This window comes from Eleginops maclovinus, chromosome 13 (assembly GCF_036324505.1).
Source record: "Eleginops maclovinus isolate JMC-PN-2008 ecotype Puerto Natales chromosome 13, JC_Emac_rtc_rv5, whole genome shotgun sequence".
Lineage (NCBI taxonomy): Eukaryota > Metazoa > Chordata > Actinopteri > Perciformes > Eleginopidae > Eleginops > Eleginops maclovinus.
In genome coordinates this window covers 10,167,485-10,185,861 of record NC_086361.1, presented here as the reverse complement: position 1 = coordinate 10,185,861, position 18,377 = coordinate 10,167,485, and the positions used below count along the sequence as shown (strand labels likewise).

Below are 18,377 nucleotides of genomic sequence, written 5' to 3'. Positions count from 1 at the left end.
TTGACCCTGCTTAATTAAGCCTAGACTTCAACCCTGCAACGTAGGCTGTGTGAAGTATACACTTTTCTATATTAACCATCTTGTTTATGAGACAAAATAAATGACCTGAGGGATCAACATCAGCGTTATGTGAAGCTAGTTCAGTCACCTGCGGCAGGAAGCTACAGAGCTCACGTTTGCAAAAACACATGGGTTTAGATTAACAACTGCCCTCTACTTTATTACTGACGGTTTCCCGGATGTACACTTTAAAATGTATTATACATTCAAGAAACACACATTTACAAACACAACACTTACTTTCTGTGTTTCTCCTGATTTCTCTCCAACTTTATTTTTTTGGGGCGAGTGACGACCCGTGACACAACATGTTTCACGCTAACGTACAGGTGAAGCCGCACGTGTCATGCGCACAATCACTTTGGTCACCTGACCTTTAATGTATTCTGATAGTTGTGGTAGCCTACTTAATTATACCCTATGTATTAATATTGAAGTAAGAAAATTTTTATTAAAGCAAACCTCTACTAACTATTTTATTTTTTAAAGTGAAAACTAAGAATGTGTTTGAATGAACTTGTACCACGTTTTTAATGCAGTTTTATTATTTAGTTTATGAGTTTTATTATACATATTTGCAGCAAATTGTACTTAAAGGATCTAAAGTAAATGTCATTATAATGCAGTATCGCCCCATCCAATGTATTATATTTAATATATATTTACTGTTATATAAGTTGTACCTATATAGTATATGATATATTCAGCATATTTTAGTTGTAGTTTGCTGTCTGTTGGTTAATTTAGTGCAGTTAAAAAATAAAGTGTTGATGTAAAGTACCAAAAAATTGAAATACTAGAGTTAAGTGGTTTACATATGAACTGAAGTACAGTACTTGGGTATTTGTGCCTACTGGAATCCCACCACTGCAAACAATCACCCTAAACCTTCCTATATGTTCCAGCATCTGGAGAGGGCAGGGTCTGGTTCATTTAACCAATACATTTTTATTGTTTAATAACACTCCCCCTTTCTTTTTAGTCACCCTTTCTTTCTTGAGATGCCACATTAGCAAAAAATAAATAAAAATCACACAATGCTCAGGTAGAATAAGACAATTTAATCTTTGCTCTGTTCTACAAAACTTTATTACAACATAAAGCTGACGAACAAAACTGCGTCCGCTAGAAATAAAAAAAGGTTTCTCTCAGCAGATTGGGGACAGCAATAATCACAGGTGAAAAAACGAATATATGTACAGTTCCTTTCGACTATTTAGTTAAGATTGAGAGACAAAGGTTTTAAAGACATTAGCACCATTTTATAAAAAAAGGTTCTTGATATAACAAAAAACACAAAGAGGACTATCATTACTGTCATGTAGATTTGGAGCTGACAGTAATTATGAGTTCCACATTAACTGTATTTCTTCTTTCCTTCTTTCTACTTTCCTTCTTCCGCACTCTGCTTATCACTACATTAAACAAAAATACAGTAGAAATATTTTAAAGGACATGAAAAAGTAGGAACGTTTAACTCCATTCAAGGAAAACAAAGCCTGTCTTAGCACTCAGGCTTCTTTTCAGTTTGTAGCTTTTTTTAATCATTTTATTTTGTCCTTTTTAAAGCATTCATTGGTAAAGAGCATTTGATTCTTGGCACCTTTTCATGTTACAACAGCAGAGTTGGAGAAACCAGGAAGGAAGGAAGGAAAAGGAAGGAAGGAAGGAAGGAAGGAAGGAAGGAAGGAAGGAAGGAAGGAAGGAAGGAAGGAAGGAAGGAAGGAAGGAAGGAAGGAAGGAAGGAAGGAAGGAAGGAAGGAAGGAAGGACAAGGAGACCAGGAAGAAAAAGCATGGCTGACTTTTAAAACTTGATGTCCCAGTATTGTGGTGTCTCTTTAGTGGCTTCAAATTCTTCAAAGTCTTTAATAGCGGCAGAGTTGCTGCTGCTCTCTGACGTCACTTCAGGATGCTGGGTTGGACCGCCGGCCTCTGAAAGGTAATTCAGAGGTTATGTGCAGGATCGCTTTAAAGGATAAGGCTGTCACCATTTTTATCTTGCATGCTTTGTCAACAATGATAATGCAATAACAAATGTTTGTCTATTTCTGATTCCTAAGTTTATTCAAAATACATTAAGTATTTGGTTGTGAAAGGCAAAGTCAACCAGTACAGACGTGTGGTGCACTGAAGTGTTTTTCAAAGTTTAAAGACAAAAGTGGAGCTCTACGACACAGATGAACAAAACACTAGTAGGCTAATACTAATGATTAAATGCTGAGACATACTGCTACTATTTTGGCAGATAAAATGCAACAGCCTCAGAGTCAATGTGAGACTTCATGTCTAACCAAGAGTTAAACTTTTAATGAAATACAGATTAATTTATGATGGTTAGGATAATCTTACCGGGAATGCACAGGACCTGGGGCCTTTCCCACCTCCCTCCAGACAAACACCTGATCAGAGGATTTAGCCTCTGCTGGAAACCCTCAGCACAGTGAAAACGCACAACTGCGTTGGTCTCATATTTCTGTCGCACTTTTCCAAAGATTGATGCGTTTCGGACCTTGGGTGGTGGACCACATGAGGCTGTAGGAAGAGTTCAGACTAGTCATTTGGCCTGATGCATGTATGATGGTGTAACGACACAAAACAACCACATGAGGGAGTTGAAAACATTAATGAGGAGCTCTGAATGTCTATACTAACTATTACTCACAGGTTCCTTTCTTGCAGGTGTAAGCAAGGTGATAGTTGCAGGGAACATCACTCCAGCGTCCGTCATCGTGCCACACCATCACTACACAGTCTTCACCAGACAGGAAGTAACTGTCCGGCTGACCTTTGTACCAGTTCTCATACAGCTGTGAGCATGGAGAGAAGAGAGTTAAGTATTATTTTTTTTACCAACTGTATTTAAAGAAATAATAATCATTACATGGAGTACTTTTTATACATTAATAATATGGTTTCCTTATTTCCTTTTTGATTAATAAGTAGCACAGCCCTCTGAATAATTTCAGCTCTTAATTTGTTTTTCAGTGAAATGCTCCTCTACAATTTTGTATTGATCAATTACCAAAAAGTACTGTTACACCCCTGTGCTGCATTAAAAAATAGTGTCTTGTCTTTGGTTATGTAATGTTATGTCTCCTTGTCTATTTCATCATCTGTGTCTTGTGTTGATGTTGAGAATGGAGTTTTTTGTGATGCAGGAAAAAGAAAAGACTTGATCTGACAATAAAGGATCATCATCATTCTCACCAGCGGGTTACCATCGGACCAGTGGAAATCATCCTCCATAGCCTTATCATTCAAACCGGTCCACTGGTATTCTTTGTAGTTGTCTGGGGAGGACAAACAAATTGCATTTTGTTCAGTCATTAACACACATTAAATAAATACATCACTTATAAAGATGAAAGCGACATTGTTGAATGTACTGTTGATGTAGCTCTGTTCCTCAGGAGTCATGATGGACACCAGATGAGCTCCCAGCATGCGGCAGTGCAGCTCCGCCACCTCCCAGCTCAGACGCTGGCCGAAGTGTCGGTAGCAGAAACCATGAAACTTATCCCAACCTGGTTCACAATGCTCCAGGTCTGCAAACATTACAGAAGAGAAGACAAAAACATCATCAGCCATTAAAAAAGTGTTATGCTGAAGTCTGCTTATTTACAATGAAAAGGCCAGTATCTTCCCAATTTGTTTGACAGACATGACCAGAACAATTTCCAGACAGCTCACCGGTCTGACAGAAGTCTCCTCCATATGTTGGCAAACATAAACATTGAATCTGCCCGTCTCGATCGGTACAGGTGCCACCGTTAAGACAAGGGTCTTCCACACAGGCATCTAGAAACAAACAGACATTTTTGCCAGAATAACTATAAGGACAAAAATGGGTTTGCTGTATCATGAAATTTAAGAAATAAGGATTACATTTTGAGGATGCAAATGAATCCCACACATTTACAGATGTAGATAAATGTGTGCAAATAAAGTATAATAATAGTGGCATTTACAGGCCACTAAAGGGGCACGTTAAAATACCAGAATCCACCTGCACCTGAGCCTATAGATGGCAGCAGAGGACAAACTTCAGAGAGTCAAATGAGGTCAAACTCCTCAGGTCCTCTTGTCTTCTTTGGTGCATATTGGAGACTTTATTTTTCTGTGTTCTTCCTTTCATTATCATCATTAACAAGAAACCTTTTAAATGCTACTTGTGAAAGTCTTAAGGATCCATCCATCCATCCATCCATCCATCCATCCATCCATCATCCATCCATCCATCCATCCATCCATCCATCCATCCATCCATCCATCCATCCATCCATCCATCCATCCAATTAACTAGGTTGAGGTAGAAGAGGATATAAATTGTAGATTATTTAGCAGATTTCATAAAGCCATTGGGGAAAATACGTCAATAAAGTCACATCATGTCATTTCTCATAAAACTTAAATTGAAGAGTTTGTGCCGACCTATTTGGAAAATTGACTCTTGTTAATGTGACTTTATTTAGTCAAACTGCACAAGAGAAGTATCTGTTTTTGCCCTAGGAAAAGTATCCCTGTAAAAAGGTGGTAGTAACAAAAAACCTCTAGTCATTAAAAATCCTGGAGAAAAGGAGGGGTTGGAGTTAATTTTCTAAATTTGTAAAGAAGGCAAAATAGAGGCATGCGCTATTTCAAACTCAAATTAAACATTTTACAAGTGAATATGGTTTATTTACTTCCTTTGACACCCTGTAAGCAAGAGCTTTGTGGTGTCTGTCATTATAATGATTATGGTGCACTCTCACAAACTTCTGTTTGCATCAGTGTGTGTGTGAGTACGTTTGTGTGTTTTGTGTGTGTGTGTGTGTGTGTGTGTGTGTGTGTGTGTGTGTGTGTGTGTGTGTGTGTGTGTGTGTGTGTGTGTGTGTGTGTGTGTGTGTGTGTGTGTGTGTGTGTGTGTGTGTGTGTGTGTGTGTGTGTGTGTGGGTGTGGGTGTAGGTGTGGGAGTCAATAACTGTTTAAGAGAAGTCAAAACAAGATCATGTGCACTTAAAGTTAAACCATCATTAAGTTTTGCTGAAAAATAAACAATGGGAATTATGTATTAAAAAAATCCTTGTGTTGTGTGATCCATGTTGGCATCTCTCCTGAACACAGAGCTAGGTTTCATTGTCCGAAGTTTTACTCAAAAACACAACAATAAATTGTCTGTAGGTAATAAGGTGAATTTATTTTGTACATATATTGAGTGAGTGGTCGCTCTCCCTCTGTCTTAAACAGCTGGGTCTGCAGTGTTTTATTGCCATGAATACATCAGTTTGTAATCATCACTGTGCACCAAGTAAGGCTAAAAGAGGCAATGAAACTGAGATAGTGGATAAAAATCAAAAGCATCTGTGTTCTCAGGTCCCTGCAACAGTCATTAACTGATGCAAGCTTCCTGCTGCTGTCTGATTAATGTCTGTTCCATTAAATGAGTATTTACGTGGACTCTTTTTTTTGTTTGTTTGGTTTTGATCTCTCATCACTATAACTAGTATTCTGATAGGAAAACAAACTTAATTGTTATTAGTCTTGAGTTTAAATGTGAGATCATTCAGCAAATCTAGATCAATTTGACAAACAACAGCACCACCATGTAAGAATAATGCAGAGTAATTTGACCCTTTTAACTAAAACTTGTTGTTTTACTGCTACTGTGCATCTCGTAATTCCATTTCTAAAGAACTTTTCACTTTGGTCCTCTATTTCTCATTAGACATAACTCTAAATAACTCATGTTTCTACATACCACATCCTAATTTGTAATACAAATGTACTTATAAGCTGTTGCTCAGGGAATGTCAACTATCACGAAAAAATAAAGCTGACTTGAAAATGTTAAGCAGTTGACAAGACAGAATTGCCCATAAAAGTGATTGTGATGCTGGACACTAATTGAAATGGCTCTGCAAAGATGAATGCAGCTGTATGCAGAGTCATCTAGTCTGTTTATGCATCATTAAAAGTCCTGTTCTTGTGGTGTTTGCATGATGCAAAGTAAAGCATAAAAAGTTTTCCAATAATAAGATGGGCTGGCCTCGTCTTCTTTTCTCAACAAAATATTAGTCATGCAACTGCCCATTGTGTTAAAAGGCACGGATTTGCTGGATTTAAGCAAATTATACGGAAGCCAATTTCTGCAGGGAAAAGTAATAAAGATAAATATTTGTGCAGAATAAATTCTTTAAACTATGATGGATCACAATAAGAAAATACTTATGCAAAATGAAATGAGTGGATACTTTAATTCCTTAAACTGTACTTACCTTGAGATTTTCATCCTGCCTTACTTAATTTTTTTTATGCTTTTCTCAGGAGAAATTGGCTTCCATACAATGCACTCTCTGCAGCTGTTGTTAGTAGCAGACAGAATACAGAAAACATTTTCCAGTAAATAAACAAAAACTGAACGAAAACTTATTAAAGGATATGATGGTGAGACGGGAAGCAAACTTAGATTAGTTGATTTTATCGTTCTTACACCTAATAACACACAACTGTACAAACATTTGAAGATTGTGATTAAATAAAAGAACATGAATTCAGTATGAAACATTCATGAGCTATAAAAATAAAGATTAGAAACGTATAGCTAAGTGCTACCACTTATAACAAATCAACAGTGAACAATATTTGTGCTTATAAACGTAATAACACTGTGCTTCTGGTACTAAACTGTGTAAAATAGCAATGAAGTCTAAAAAGTTGACAAAAGTATACAGTTTTAACATGTAAAGTTATGGATTAAATATAAACGAGTATTGCTGTTGCACTGGTTATTGCTGTTGCATTCAACATTATTTCCATTACAATCTAGATAAAAGTCTCATTATCAAGTTACTTCCAGATTACTGTAAAAGACAGTGCAATTTTGTGAGAAGCAAGTGATGCTAAAGAGAACCATCTGCACCTTTAATTGCAGCGATGTATATTTTGCTTATAAAATCCATTGATCAAGAGCGGAATACCAAGGCCATCACCATCACTCTTAGTAAATAATTGTAGAAGAAGCACTGAAACATTCTTTCATAAACATACCAGTATTTTACAGTACTTCACAGAAGTCAATCTTCGGATGAGGAAGAAATTATCATGCACAACAAGAGTGGGCTGTTGACCAAAGTCAAATGGGAGCCGTCCCAGAGTGAGTATCTCGGAGGGGAGGTGTGATCACAAGGAGAGAAGGGAGGAGCATTTAAGGTGAAGCGGGAGGAGTCAGAAGGGTGAGGGCTTTTTGAAGCAAGTAAAACATATGTGGGAAGTCATTTGAAAAAGGAGGGTAGGTGTTTTACAGAAAATTAAGCGAAGCTAAGTTGAGGACAGATCGGGGATTTTAGTGCATCAATTCGTTGAGTAGCAAGAGGAGGACGGTTAGGCTGATGAGAGTGGCTTTAACATTACCTGAAGCTTTCCCTGCACCGCCTATAGCTGCCCTCTCATTGGGCAAGATAAGCAGGGTGGGTGGCTGGGTGAGACTAAATTCAGCATCCACCCGACCTTGTCCCACTGGCGGTATGAAGCCGGTCTCCTTCTGGGGTTCAGCCGTCTCGTGCAAAGGATTTGGAGCTGAGGTGGTCGGGCTCCAGGTGCGTCTGGACCAGTGTGTGGTGGTCCTGATGGTGGTGCTGGTCATCTTTGTAGAATTAGCGGTGGGTTTTGTACTTGAAGAGGAACTTGGAGCTGTTGTGGAGATTATGGGGGTGTTTTTTCTGCTGTACTCCAGATCATTCAGAGACTCTTGGGGTCCTTTTGTGGTCGTTAGCAGAGCCCAGTCAGATGTTTGTGAATCGATGGGAAAGACGATAAAGTCCTGGGCAAAAGTTGGGGCAATGTTAGATTCTTCTTCAAGGGTTGGGCCATTGCTAGATTCTTCTTCAAGTGTTGGGCCATTGCTAGCTTCTACTTCAAGGGTTGGGCCATTGCTAGCTTCTTCTTCAAGGGTTGGGCGATTGCTAGTTTCTACTTCAAGGGTTGGGCCCTTGCTAGCTTCTTCTTCAAGGGTTGGGCGATTGCTAGCTTCTACTTCAAGGGTTGGGCCATTGCTAGATTCTTCTTCAAGCGTTGGGTGATTGCTAGCTTCTACTTCAAGGGTTGGGCCATTGCTAGCTTCTACTTCAAGGGTTGGGCCATTGCTAGCTTCTACTTCAAGGGTTGGGCCATTGCTAGATTCTTCTTCAAGGGTTGGGCCATTGCTAGCTTCTACTTCAAGGGTTGGGCCATTGCTAGCTTCTACTTCAAGGGTTGGGCCATTGCTAGCTTCTACTTCAAGGGTTGGGCCATTGCTAGCTTCTACTTCAAGGGTTGGGCCATTGCTAGCTTCTACTTCAAGGGTTGGGCCATTGCTAGCTTCTACTTCAAGGGTAGGGTCATTGCTAGCTTCTACTTCATGGCTTGAAGCAATTCTGGCTTGTTCAACAAGGGTTAAAGTGATGTTAAACTCTTTTTCAAGAACTGGGGCAACATTAGCTTCTTTTTCAAGGTATGGTTCAGCACTACCTTCTTCAAGAGTTGTGGCGAGGTTAGCTTCTGTTTGAAGGGCAAGGGTTGGGTCAATAACCTTCTCTTCAAGAGTTGGGAAAACTTGTATTTCTTCTTCAAAGGCTGTGGCAACTTTAACTACCTCCCCAAGGGTTAGGTTAACCTTATTTTCTTCTTCAATCAATTGGCTAACATTTTTTTCGACAGTTGGAGCAACTTTAACTGTTTCTTCCAATGCTGCAGTAATTGTAGGAAGTTCATCTCCACTTGCCTCTTCATACTCATTTGTTGTAGTACCTGAATACACTCTGTAACCTGATGTTTCATGCTGTGCAGTGGAGTAATCAGTAGGCAACTTAGAACTGTTTGACCCCTCTGGAGATTCAGTGATTGCTAAACTTACTCCAGAAACAAGGTGGTATTCAGATGTTGTTGGGTGCAGCTGTTTTTCTTCACTTTCCAGAGTCACAGTGTCTTCAATTTCTAAGCTTGTACTTCCCTCTTGTCTAGAAATTGAGGACTCCCACAACTGTGGTGCTGTGGAGAGGATGTCAAAGCCAAGTTTGTCAGAATGACGTGACCCAAATGAGAGGGTTGGTTCAGTGAGTGCAGTCTGAGGCTCGGCAGGAGCACTGCTAGTCGAAGCAGAAGAGGACGGATGAGTGGTGAAGCTGGAAGTGAAAGACTCTGATGTGGGGAAGAAGCTTCCTGCTTCGACGTCCTTGTGTCTCTCTAAAAAAGAGCATACACACATGTTTAGTGCTGTGAATGCATCTTATAATAGAAGACTTCGACATCTTGGGAAATCATTTTACTTTCTTCATTGCTAAGAGTAATATATGGGTACATTAAGGTAAACATGAAGACACAACCGCTAGCCTAGCTCTGTCAAAATATGCCTTCCAACACCTATTACGCTCACTAATAACAAGTTATGTTAATTTGTTTTAAAAGGTCTTGTCATATTACTCTAGTGAAAAATACTTCCCTAAACTTTGAATGATTCCTTCAAAATGTGATTTATTCTTTTGCAAGACATTGGCTGGAGTCAAATAAGATATTTTCGAATCCTCCTAATGCTAAGGATAGGTGCTCGTATATTTCAATACCCATCTCTTTCAGCATTTACAAAAAGAGATAATGCTGTCCCATAATTCCACTTAGCACTGCAGTTGTCTTATGCTGACTTTTTTTTGTCTTTGAACTCTTTTCTGTTGAGATCAGAAAAATACTTGAGATTACTTTTTGAGAAATTCACATCTATGCTTTAACATACCTTGAGAAATATCTCCAGACCCTTCCAGGTAGTCCAACGAGGTTAACTCCTTCATGGAAGTTTTCATAGTGTGAGCTTGATGTATAACAAGTTTTCCTTCTTCTTTTGAGGCCTGGGTTGAGACAAGATCTTCTACTGCCGCCTTGTCCAGCTTCACCTGAACCAAGGGGTCAAGTGTCACAGAGGTCAGCTCCCAGGAACTCTCTCCTCGGGTATGATTCCTTTCTGACTCGCTGTAATTGTCTTGCGATCTGTTAAAATCCAAACTGGTGTCTTGTATTTCGTAGGAGTCCTCTGGCCTCTCAGAAGTGTTGTCTTTGGGAGTTGTGTCTTGAACTGTCTGATTATAAGTGGGAGGTTCATATGATGATTCAAGAAACCCTATAGTGGTTTCAGGCTCAGATTTATGAAAGGTTCTGTTTAAATTGTGGTGGGAATCGGTGTCGTTGTAAATATCAGGCAGGAAGGACGTGTTTTGTGGGGAACTATAGGTTTCTGTCGCGCTGAATGTGTTATTTATCAGTGCCGTAGGATACTGTGAGCTCATTTCTGTAGGAGATAAAGTTTCATTCATTGCCGCGAGGAGGTCCAATGTAGGTTTGGTGTTGAGAGGAGACTGTGTTGTGTCTGATATAACTGTTTGATGTGTGTCAACCAGATTTTCCTCTGTGAAAGAGGTGGAGAAAAAGGGGAATGATTCAACCACAGTTTGGGCTTTGAGCTCCACCTGTTCTGCCTGTTTGTCCAGTTGAAGCTCATGATCTTTTTCCAGAAGGATAACCACATCTTGTCCAATGTCCTCAGGCTGAGTGGCCATGTAGCCCGCGGGAGAGTCAGTGCGAGGATTCAAATGATCTGTAAAGGTCAGATAAGTGATTACAAGTTTAATATAACCAATATAAAAATGGTTATTTGATTTAAATTAACAGTTTGTATCCAATGTGCTTTTGACATATATATTTCATTCTAATTTATGCACAAGATATTTTTCAGGCAGAAAATACTCACCTCTGAAACAATATACGTCATGGAGGCTGGATGGCTCGGGGAAGCCAGTTTGGTTGTTGAAGCGGTAGAGGGTTTTGACGCCTGGCTGAGGTCCTCCGCAGCGCTCTCTGGGGGTTATGATAGGGTAACGCACACTGCCATCAGCCAGCCAGCCAGGGCTGCAGCGGTCCAGACCTTCACTCCAGGCCAAGTACAGCTGCGCTGTTGAAGCCAGCTCTGCTGCTGCCGCTCTGCAGTACAACTGCGCCTCATCAAATGACAACTGCTGTGGGATGGAGTCATGAAAAACCTCCCCTGCAAACACAAAATATTTATCCTTATCTCATTTTACAGTATGTACAATATGTAATTCTTTTTTAGTTATAGTCCAATTGGCACATTGGATTACTGAAGAGCTAAGTTCAAGCATTCTAAAACTTAGTTTGCAGTACAGGTACAGGTCGGGCTATAGGAAAAGTTAATAGTATTCATACCATCAGTTTCCTCCAAATAACAGTAAACATCAAAAAGATGATCTGGATTCAGTGTCCCATAGTTTCTCACGCCTGGTTGGCCATCCATGTCTCCATAACAACCTTCACGGGGTACTTGAATCGGGTACCTGCAGAAATAGATGTGCAGCCATTTAAGCGTGAATGCTTTACTGAGTGGAGCACCATACAACGGATACGAAATGTAATGAACATCGCAGATACAGAGGTGAAGAGATACCTGACAGACTGGTCTGCCAGCCAGCCTGCATCACACTGCTCATAGCCGTCATAATAAGCAGCCAGCAGCTGGTCAGGATTCGCGACTTGAGCTCCAATGGCCTCACAAGCTCTCTGGGCCTGATGGAAAGAAAAAGCATAGCGGCCCAAAGCATCTCTGTAGTGGAATACGACACCTAAAAACACACACAAAGGCAGATAAACACACATGTAAGCACATGTTAATTCCATCTTGTGAAGGGATCATTGCTTTGGTGGAATGTGGTCTGAAAAACATATAAAGTGCAAGTCCCCTTAAAAAATATAATAGTTTGTTGACCATATCCTATCCACAATCCATTTACAAGATAAAGAAACATAGTACACCTAAAAAGATCTAAAAACAAATGTATATTCAAATTTCATTCCACATTCCTTATACATTAGTGTATTACCAATGAAAGTTTATTTGAGATTTATTTAATAATATCTCCATAACCTGTCACCTTTGACTTTGAGTTGCACAAGGTCGCTGGCATCCTCCAGGCCCTGCTGCACCTCGCAGCGATAAAAACCTGAGTCACTGGAGCGTAAATCTCCCAACCACAGCGACAGATCATCGGGGGAGGAGGTGTAGTTCAGCCACGCAGCGCGATCTCGGTACGCCTCGTTTACCTTCACCCTTTGACCCCGCGCCACCAAGATCTGTGTCTCCACCCCACCAGACACCATAGTCCACTTAACCCGCGGTGCAACAGCGGAGGAGGAGGACAGTGACACCAAGCAGGGGATGGAGATGGAGCTGCCCAGTGGGGCGGAAATGGGACCTGAGTCTGGGATGTTCACCTGGAGCTGCTGGACATCATCTGCAGGAGGGAAAAAAAGGATGGAGAGCGTAAAAAACGCTGGGAAATACTTTTAAGTACATCTTTGTATTCTTAAAGCAGTATGTGAATACTGATAGCAAGAGATAATGGAAGAAAAAACAGACATACCACTGGCCGATGGAGTCTGTGTGGGGAAGGCCAGAGTGATGCGGCAGACTGCAATGAGAAATGGGAGTATTTGGACATGTCTATTGAGAAAAAGAGGAAAAGACAAGATGATATTATTATTATTATTAGATAAAATATCACACACATAAAGATGAATAAAGCATTGTCTTTGCCTGCCGTAAATTGAGGCAAAGACACAAAAACAACACATTATTTCTCCTCACCAGTTTCTAATTTCACACATGTTTAACCTTTAATAGCCTGAGCGAATACTGATACTGGAAGTCATGTATTATGTTGGTTCAACTCCACTGATCTCACTAAACTGATTTATTGTAATATTTAAGGTCACAACGTGCACACCTTTGTGCTGAAGATTGAAGGTTACACTGTAATGCTATATTTGTGAGCCATTTATTTGATTTAAAAAATCACATTGACCTATGTACAACACAAGCATATACAGTAGTACTAAAAAGTGCATTTTAAAGCTTAACTATCAAGTAACGAAGAGCAACTTCTCTGGTTTTCAAAGGGAAGCTGGGTGACCACAAGCCCATTCATCACCTCCGCAAGCTAATGACACAGCGCCTCAGCTTAGCGGCATCCTGCCAGCTCTCTGTCACCAGCCTGGCCCTGTTATTAACCCAACAGGCATGGCAGGATGCTCGCAGTGACCTCACACAACCTCCCGAGGCAGACAAGCTGAAGCTGCAAACTTAATTCTTTATTAAAAAGCAGAGCTCAGTCTCCAAAGAACTTAAAATGTGTCTTAAATGACTCGTAAACTATTGGCATTAAAATCAATTATCAAGCAAAATTACTTAAATTTGCAGGTTGCAGCTTTGCCTTTGGACTAATTAAATGACACAAAGAGCTATATAAGACGCTGACTTGGGCTTTAGGAAATTGTGAGAGGATAGTTTTCACTATGTTAGGACATAAATAATTGAGTCATGGAAGAAAAATAAGCATGTTAAATGATCATAGAAATGTACACCAATGAGCAATGGTATTAATATAATTTCCTTATGAAAAATGTGGTCTACAAAATTCAAAAAGGTTTGCAGGTAAAAGTACAAATAAACAGTTATTCATCATAAAGTATTATATAAGTACACTCTTTCATGTCAAAAATAAGTTTTAATAGGCATAAGGTTTGTCTCACTCATACACCATGTAGTTCTCTAAACAGAATACATACAGCATACATGGTGATAAAGTAACTAATGAAAAACAAGGACAATTATTAATGTTTCCAAAATTAGAACCCCAGAAGCGAGCCAACAATTTAACATGCATTGATACACTTCTGCATCTGTATATCAAGCCCATCGGCACAAACCCAGCTCTCAACTTGTGTCAGATTAAATGTCCTTCTTTGATGGCAGAATAGTTGTTGTCTGTTTCCTCAGCCAGCTGGGTGGACTCCACTGAGTTGGTATCACTATTAGTATTCTTGACGAGAAAATGGCTCACAAAAAGCGAGCAGTGGGCCAGGAGGACAGCTGCACACTGTGCTTTCACTTTAAGCCGACTCCCTTACAAAAGGCCCTCGGATGAAAATTAAAGGACGGGGCACTGGCACACTTACTTGCTTTTTCTCTTGGCTTTCTCTTGCCTCTTTTCAAAGAAAGAAAATGTAAAACCACTGAGAGTCGTTCTGGTGCAGGCTTTGTACAACAGGACACATTAAGACACTGCACAATGTTTGTGATGTGAGAGAAGGCTTGTGTATGAGTTTGTGCATTCAGATTGATGACAGAGGAGAAAATCCTGGTTGCTTCTGATCATTTTGTGATTTTTTTCACAAAGTCTTCAGCCTCGCAGTCACCAGCCACTCTGCAGCTCTGCTCTTTTTAATGAGAGTTACAATGAAGACAAGTCCTGCTAAAATCAATGCCACCAACTGCAATTACAGGTCTAGAAACTGCAGCCAATGCATTATTCACAAGCAGAACTAATCCAGTCTCCTCCTCCTGCAGAAACATACAAGTAAGCAAAAGAAGGCTGACATCAGTTAAAACCATATTTAGCCTACAGCATATCTTTAAGGATGTCATCTTTAAATTTGAATGTAATTAACAATAGTGAACACGGAACATGAAAGCAGTTGCTAAACTTTCTGTCAGTGCTGCACTGACAACTGAAGCTTGCTTGCTACATCTCGTGGGTGGTCTCTGCAGTATTCTGCAACAAGGTCAACTCAGAAAAAATCTCTGTCTCCACCAACATGCAGGAAAATGACTCCTAATGTCAGTTTAAGCCAGGTCAAATGCTTTGGCAGTCATGAGTCTGATAAAATACAGGGATTTCCTTAAATGCAGGGTAATTGGGGTTTAAAAAGAAGAAATCTACTCTGGTACAGAGTTCTTTCTACCACATGAACGCAGCTTTATTCCTCCAATTCTTTTTCAGATTTATTGACTCAAGACTATGGTTACAGACAGAGTTCTTACCAAATATACAAACTAAATGAAGTGCAATATAGATTAGTACTTTCTTTGAATCCCTTAAATCCAAACTCTGGTAACAAAGTTAGTTGATAGATGGGCAGTTTATATAGAACTGAATGGACTTTTCCCTTTTTCTGATGCGTGCTTTCATACGACGTACAAAGGTTTTCAGAAGTGGCTTAACTAATATAGCTTTTGCAACACTTACTTTTACGACTTTGCTGCCAACATCAGTGTCTTACAGTCCGAATTTTTGAACATCAGGCCAAAGCAGTTCACATGTTTAAGCATTCACACACACACACACACACACACACACACACACACACACACACACACACACACACACACACACACACACACACACACACACACCCACACACACACACACGTAAGCCTCCACGCCAAAAAACTATGGCCGCCAAAAGGGATGGGACATGTTTGTGAAGCTGACAGAGGGAGCTGTCATTCTTATGGTCACAGCTAATAAATACTTATCTTTATTAGAAATATTATAGTGGTATCTGTGGGGTGGGAATTATATCTCCAGTCAACAAACTGATGTTAAAAATTCACCATGGAAAGATTATAAGTGTATAAAGACGACACAATAAAACAGTCTCAATCCTAGCCGGCCTCTAAAAACCAGCTCCTGGAAACTCATGTTGAGTGTATTCTCCTGGTTACTTAGCACCAGAAAAGCAAAAAGCAGTCAACATAACTTGGATGGATTGTCATGACAACATTTTTGCTACTGATGTTGCACAGCACCTCCATGCTGTGTATCTCAGCACTTAACATTATAAACTCCAGAGTGAGCTGTCCCTGTCTGACCTTCAGTCCTATTAACTCATCATCACTCCTCCAACTCTGCACCATCAAACAGGACACCTCCACACATCCGATGGACAAATCCCACCTTGCTAACCTTGCAGACATCTGACTGTTCACAAAAAAGAAGATCAATTGGGAGAATTCCCCCACCCACCCACCACATGATTCACCAGAAGGATCAAACAAATCTCAGACCTGACTCAGCAAATCTGTGGACTGACCACAGTCTGTGTGTGGCAAGCCCATTCATGAACGACATGCAAAGACACACTGCCATATTAACTAGCCAGATAATCAGGCTGAATCGTTTCATTTGTTGGGAAAATTGAATCACTGGAAAGAGTGGAAGATGTTGGCATCGATTCAGAAGCTAGAAATGATTCCTTCTACTCCTTCAGTCAGTGCCTGTTGTCCTCTACAGGAATTGTTACCAACATTTTCCTCACTATAAAGTAGATTTCCTTGCCCTTATGCCACAGAGCTGCAAGGATTAGTTAACGAATGAATGAGTTGATCGAAAGTAAGTAAACTGCAACTATTGTGATAACCTATTAATTAAGTAATTTTTCATGCAAAAAGTGGGGGGTTTTGGACTGTCCAAACTACACATTTTAAGAAATCATCTTGGACTTTGAGAAACTGGGAGGGGTATTATTTGAACCATTTTGTGTTATTTTATGAATCAAAGGTTTAATAGGGAGGTAATCCCGGATTGAAGATAATCATTTGTTAAAGCACTATTGTTCAACATGTGTCAAATCATCGCAGACAATTTATAAATACAGATTTTTAAAAAATTCATAAAAATTGTGTTTAATCTTCTCTTAATTCAGTGTTGCCATAAGGGCTGAAGTTATGACATCATTTACACTTTGTGTTTTATAAGCCAATGTTAAGCATCAAACTTGGACCAAGTTTCTTTAGGTTTTAATTACATTTTGTCAACATTTTGATCAAAAAAATGCAATAGAACCATTTCAGTGGTTTTAGTTTGACTTCACAGGCTAATTTCAGAACAGACTGCCACTGGACCCTGAAATATAAGAAAGAGGAATCCTTAAAAGTTACTCTTTTATCATATCTCTACCTGTCCATTAAGTATCCCTGAACCCTGAGGTGGAGACATTGAACAGAAGAATAATAATGTGCACTTAAGACAAAAAGCTCTCTTTGTCTCTCCTCCAGGGCATAAGAACAACATTGCATAGCTAAAATTCAGCAGCATCAGTGCTTTACTCTTAGAAAAATGTGCATTTTATACGTTTTGCCGTGGTGTTACCTTAAATATGCAAGGGACAGTAAAAATGTACAATGCTCACCCGTGTGAAAAATCACTATAATGTTTTCAAATTCACTTAACAATCAGAAAGATAAGTTGGTGGAACAAGTAAAAGATCATGCTAAAACAAAGTGAAAGCAAGCGAAGCGAATTAGCAGAAAGTTAGGCTTAACAAAGTGCGTCAGTTTCGCAAAAAGAAATTTTCCGGGTAGAACATTAACTACTGGACATCATTTCAGGACCTCCTCTGAGGAAAGCAACTCTAAAGCAATAAACTGGCAAAGAGGCTAATTTCCTTCATTTTCACTATAATTACGCATACATTACTTACATCGCATCAACTGCTTGTCTTTAACACGACATATCTATAAAAAAAACATACCGGTTTCTTCTCAGCAACATTTCAGCTTATACAGGATGGATTCTCTGCTGTTAAAAGTATTTTCCGTCTGCTCCACTCAGCTTGCTGCAGTGCGACTTTCCTGCTCGGGGAGGCTATGTGCGCAGGTATGAGGGGAGTTTGGACTGATGTCCGAATCACTCCGATGCTCGGTGAGAAAAGGAGGGAGTTGATAGAAAGTGAAGCCAGATATGAAATCCTGCACTGCCCACTTTTTCACCCAACCTTGGGGAGATGGGTAACGGTAGAAAGAAATTGATTGATTCAGAAATTCAAAGGTTCGTCTCTTTAAAACAGTAGTAAAGTAACAACAAGCTACAACGACATTTTCATCGAAACAAACCAATACATTCCGTCCTCCGACAAACAACTTACATTGATCTATCAGAAGCTGGAGGAGAGATTGCCAGGGACCATCCACAAAGTGCAACGCCAAAAAAAAAGGCATACTGAAAATATATTAAATAACATCCCTGTGACGTGCAACCAAAATCCCTTCACACATGTTCATCAAAAAATGTTGTGTTTTGCATAATTCTAGTGATTTCTTAATGTGGAAAATATTCAATAACTCCACTATTAAGTGCTATGAAGCGATTTAAGTACTACTGAAATCGCTTTAATCTCACAATATTCTACTACTGGTTATACTTGCACAACAGGGAGAACTGGCAGGAGGTCCAGAGGGCAGAAAAGTAATGCAACCAAAGGTTGTTCACACGTGTTTCCAATGTAAAAATGTGTATACCTGCATAAAGAGAGCAGATCTTTAACACTGTGTTTATCTGTGTGACTGTGTACAGCACACTTGACGCAAACCTTCCAAATAAAAAGGGGGGAGTTTAAGAAAAAATATTATAGCATAGCACCAGTAATGTTAAAGACACAATAACATCTGTTGAAGCTTTGTTTT

At 39.6% G+C, this 18,377-nt stretch overlaps 1 protein-coding gene across 1 annotated transcript; it reads right to left on the bottom strand.

The window, feature by feature from the left end:
* Nucleotides 1-1,191: 1,191 nt before the first annotated feature.
* On the bottom strand, nucleotides 1,192-17,605 carry LOC134875109 (brevican core protein-like). Its single transcript, XM_063899533.1, has 14 exons — nucleotides 17,447-17,605; nucleotides 12,496-12,575; nucleotides 12,007-12,366; nucleotides 11,523-11,697; nucleotides 11,285-11,412; nucleotides 10,812-11,105; nucleotides 9,804-10,658; nucleotides 7,451-9,259; nucleotides 3,752-3,859; nucleotides 3,448-3,606; nucleotides 3,269-3,351; nucleotides 2,724-2,868; nucleotides 2,411-2,593; nucleotides 1,192-1,993 (listed from the first exon to the last, which is right to left on the bottom strand). Exons 1-14 carry the CDS (start codon nucleotides 17,464-17,466, stop codon nucleotides 1,866-1,868), a joined length of 4,527 nt encoding a protein of 1,508 aa, XP_063755603.1. The 5' UTR covers nucleotides 17,467-17,605; the 3' UTR covers nucleotides 1,192-1,865.
* Between the last annotated feature and the right edge of the window lie 772 nt (nucleotides 17,606-18,377).

What these genes read in the sequence shown, in the direction of transcription:
- LOC134875109 (XM_063899533.1), bottom strand. Translation starts at nt 17,466, where the DNA reads ATGTTGCTGAGAAGAAACCG. An exon ending in ATGTTGCTGAGAAGAAACCG is followed by an intron (nt 12,576 to 17,446) that starts GTATGTTTTTTT and finishes TTTTCTCAATAG; the next exon opens with ACATGTCCAAATACTCCCAT. An exon ending in CACCTGCAAGAAAGGAACCT is followed by an intron (nt 2,594 to 2,723) that starts GTGAGTAATAGT and finishes CTCTTCCTACAG; the next exon opens with CCTCATGTGGTCCACCACCC.